Source organism: Colobus angolensis, unplaced genomic scaffold (genome assembly GCF_000951035.1).
Source record: "Colobus angolensis palliatus isolate OR3802 unplaced genomic scaffold, Cang.pa_1.0 Scaffold31, whole genome shotgun sequence".
In the NCBI taxonomy this organism is placed as follows: domain Eukaryota; kingdom Metazoa; phylum Chordata; class Mammalia; order Primates; family Cercopithecidae; genus Colobus; species Colobus angolensis.
In genome coordinates, this window is record NW_012116377.1 from 12019731 (window position 1) to 12024238 (window position 4508).

At 36.9% G+C, this 4508-nt stretch overlaps 1 protein-coding gene across 1 annotated transcript in view; it reads right to left on the minus strand.

Annotated features, from left to right (window-relative positions):
• Nucleotides 1-321: 321 nt before the first annotated feature.
• The window catches only part of STXBP5L (syntaxin binding protein 5-like), a 126222-nt gene continuing 122035 nt past the window's right edge, over nt 322-4508 (minus strand). The window contains exons 8-9 of the mRNA XM_011950841.1: nt 2068-2288; nt 322-1564 (exon numbers count right to left, since the gene is read on the minus strand). Coding sequence (XP_011806231.1) covers nt 1523-1564; nt 2068-2288 — 263 coding nt within the window. The 3' untranslated portion in view covers nt 322-1522. The remainder of the gene's footprint in view (nt 1565-2067; nt 2289-4508) is intronic.

A 4508-nucleotide genomic window follows, 5' to 3' on the forward strand; every position in this document is an offset into this window, starting at 1 on the left:
AATTAAAAATTTTCTTGAATAAACAACATATTATAAGATGGGTCCTGGAATATGTATATATACATTCCTATAACTTTTGACTTCCAGAATCATGTGAAATGGTAGTGTCTATTTGATTTTGATTCTGGTACTTTTCTGGTGAGTTACGATAGATGACCTTGTATCATGTTAAGGATATTCTTTATTCCAACTTTAAAAGATTATTGACATAATCTGGTGGCTTATATTATTTGACCTAGTGACAAAAACATTGATTTTGTAACATTAAACTCTTTATGTATTTCTATTGTCTATAATGATGACTGAGGCCAAGATAGCAAACACATCACTATATTTTATAAAGATTTCCAGTGGTAAGTATCAAACCGAAAGGTATTTTCTAATGAAAGCCCTTGTAAATCAGAAATGTCATAAATCAGAATCCCTTTCCCAAAACATTAACTGAGGTTTTACTGAATCACACTAAAGAGAATGACCAGTTTGGTTATCTGGTTTGGTTTGTGAATATCAGGCTGCAGGAGCACCTTTCGATTGCAGACCCTACTGGGTTTGAACAGTAATATACTGTGTAACTGGCAGACAAGGATACAAATGAAGCTTTTAAAATATATCACTTTAGAAACTGAAATTGGGGTGTGTGAAATTTCCCTTTTTGTGAAGTCAGTTCTCATAGCTAACTATTATTCCTATAGATTCCCCAAACCTACTACCAACTCCCCTATAGAGTACAAGCCAGGCTTTAGAAAATGCTTTGAGGTGACCCAACCCTGTATGGTTTGTGCTAAAAATAGCAACCCATTCTGAAGGTGATAGAAATGAAAATAATTGTGTTGGGAATAATTTACTATACTGGCAATATTTGATTATGACAGAACTGTGAATGATGTAAAACATGAGAGAGAACATTAATCAGACTCTTGCCACAAGAATTCAATAATGTTCTAGTAAAATGATGAGGAGAAAACTCTGGGTTCTTGTTTTGTTTTGTTTTCCTTTTCAGTTGGGTATGGCAAATATATTTGAAATGCACTGACATCTTCAAATGCAGATTTTTTAAATTGTTGAGTGTGGCCCAATTGATAGAAATAGTTTACCATGAATCTTTTTTTTTCTTCTATCACAACATGCTTTTTTTTTTCTTTTCCTCTTAAGATGTTAATTTATCATGCAAAGATTTGTTTTCATTAAGTGCATTAATGCTTTTGTTTGTACAGGAATTTTCAAATCAAGAGGACTCCCCGTAGTTCCTAAATATAAATCCTTATCGAATGACATGCCAAGATGATAGCTCCATTCCACATGGGAAAAGGCAAATTCAGCCATATCTTGGGATTTTAACCAGGGCTCCAGCCTTTGGGTTGTACAGCGTCTCTGATACATCTCCTTTATGATAATTTCAGATTGACTGTAAATGGAACATTTTGTAGAAGAAACTGCCTTCTAGCAGTTGAATAGTGATGCTGGGAATAAATTTGGTTTCCCTGAATATGGTTTCTCAAAGTAGTCACAGCTTCTTTAGAAGTTAGAATTGGTACCACTTCTTATCCTTGTATTTCAGCATTAACTGCAAAGAAAAAATAGCTACCATAAGATGCTAAAATACTTTAAAAGTGCTATTTAAAGCAAGGCCATTTTGAGCTAATCATGCAAATCTAATCTCAAAACTTATAATCAAACTGAATGGCTTCTTTTATTTTGTGAAATAAAGTGCATATGAGAAAGATTTTAAAAATAAGCTGTAAAGACTCAGCTGATAGAAAATGATTTTTCATGACTCAGACAAAATGGAGGATGTGGGTCCCAGATGTATGAGAACCAATGGATAATTTTCTTTATCCCCTAAGGTAAATAAGTATCGATACATTAAAGTATTTAAAAAAAAAAAGAGCAAAAAACCTTTTATCTCTCAAGCATTGGGGGAATTATAATACTTAGAAGAGATCCAGGCTACCATGATTCTCATACAGGATTACTTATGTGGATCTCTGTTTAAGCTTTCTTGTTCACAGCCTAAATGCTTAAAGTTACTCCTGTATGAAGATGTCTGTATTTACTTAGGCAGTTTACCTCATGTGCATGTTTGGAAAATGCTTCTGCACTGGTCATCATGCCTGCAGTTTTCTCTTCCAGCTCTCCTAGCCTCTGTCCTCTTTCATCAAGTGCGATTCGTGCACGGGTCAGCTCTCCCATCACCCCTCCAGCAGCGCCTTTCATTCCTTCTATACTACCTGGTCCAGGAATGTGTTGCGCAAGGCTGCGGGATGCTTTTCCTGCTGAAGCTTCCCCAACTGAGAATATAAGCAATAGCAATTTAAAACATTTTGTCAGTAATTCAAACAGTCAAGCTTGTCACCAAGACAAAGAACTAATATTACATTCTACTGTCATAATTCTCATTAAAAGAGAGTCATATATGTGTTTGGAGATGTTAGCACTTAAGAAAAATGCTAAGAAAGGGACAGTGAGATATATTGTTATCATAGGCCTTTTGTATGTGTGTGTGTTCCATACAAGATGGCATAATTGCATTTCTTGATGCTGAATTGGAATATTCAAATATGTGACTTCATATTTAAGCCACATTAATGTCTCTTCCAAGCTTAGGCCTGATCATTTGCTTAAATTTCTGCCTAAGTTTTTATTTCAGACTTCTCTGTTCACCTTCATATATAAGCCTTTCTAGGCCTCAGGTTCTCTTTCTCTCTCTTTCTATCTCTCTCTCTCTCTGTAAATACTGAAAAATGGGGTATATGAATATATGAATGATGGTTACGTATGTTAAAAATTTGATTTATAAAACAAACATAACATTTACCCATATAAGTTACATATGTTAAAAATTTGTGGCTGGGCACAGTGGCTCACACCTGTAATCCCAACACTTTGGGAGGCTGAAGCAGGCAGATCACCTGAGGTCAGGAATTCCAGACCATCCTGGCCAACATGGTGAAACCCTGCCTCTACTAAGAATACAAAATTAGCTGGGAGTGGTAACATGCGCCTGTAGTCCCAGCTGCTCGGGAGACTGAGGCACAAGAATCTCTTGAACCAGGGAGGTGGAGGTTGTGAGCCGAGATCATGCCACTGCACTCCAGCCTGGGTAACAGAGTGAGACTTTGTCTCAAAAAAAAAAAAAAAGTGATTTCTAAAAGACTAAAAGAATTTCTCAATCACCTACGAAGCTCAGTTTTATTCAATTTCAATGAAGTGAAAAAAAATTTCTATAGACAGGGTCTTGGTATGTTGCCCAGGCTTGACTCGAATTCATGGCATCAAGAAATCCTCCCACCTCAGCCTCCGAAGTAGCTGGGACTACAAGTGCATACCACCACAGCAGCGCTCAATAAAGAAAAATATTTTTAAATTGAAAAACAGCTATCAAAAATTAGCCAAGCATAGAAGTACGTGCCTGTAGTCCTAGCTACCCAGGTGGCTGAGGCAGGAGGATCACTTGAGTCCAGGAGTTTGAGGCTGCAGTGAGTTATGATTGTGCCACTTTACTCTAAAGCCTGGGCAACCAAGTGAGATTCTGTCTTTTAAAATTTTTTTTTTAAGAAAAAAACAGCTATTTTGGCAGAAATTTAGTTAGAATTCCCAAGGATGTAATATTGGAATGGATTCTAGATTTTTTTTTTAATAAGAGTGGATGGAATCTAATTTTTAAAAAATAAGAGCCTTATTGAGATATAATTCACATAACATTTATCCATTTAAAGTGTACAATTCCCTTGTTTTTAGTGTATTCACAAAGTTGTAGGACCATCACCACTATCTGATTGCAGAACATATACGTTACTCCAAAAAGAAACCGCATGCTCATTGGCAGTCACTCCCTGTTCCTTCCTTGCCTCAGCCCCTGGCAATCATTAATCTACTTTCAGTCTCTCTGAATTCCAGACCTTTTATATAAATGGAATCATACAATATGTGGCCTTTTTTTGTCTGGCTTCTTTCACTTAGCAAGATGTTTTCAAGGTTTATCCATGTTGTACCATGTATCAGTACTTCATTCCTTTTCATGGCCAAATAATATTCTGTTGTATGAAAGAACCTACATGTTTTTGCATAGTTAAAAGTTCCAGAGAAAGAGAATTTTGATCTATACTACCAAATGATGGTAGGATATTCTGGAAAATACATTCATACCTTCTCTCTGAAAATTTTCCCTAGTATCTTCCCATTATTTAAAAATCTACCAGTGAGGCTGGGTGCTGTGGCTCATGCCTGTAATCCCAGCACTTTGGGAGGGTGAGGTGGGCAGATCACCTGAGGTCAGGAGTTTGAGACCAACCTAGCCAACATAGTGAAACCTCATCTCTACTAAAAACGCAAAAATTAGCCTAGCATGGTGGGCTCCTGTAATCCCAGCTACTTGGGAGGCTGAGGCAGGAGAATCGTTTGAAGCCGGGAGGCAGAGGTTTCAGTGAACCGAGATCAGGCCACTGCACTCCAGCCTGGGTGACAGAGCAAGACTCTATCTCAAACAAACAAACAAACAAACAAACAAA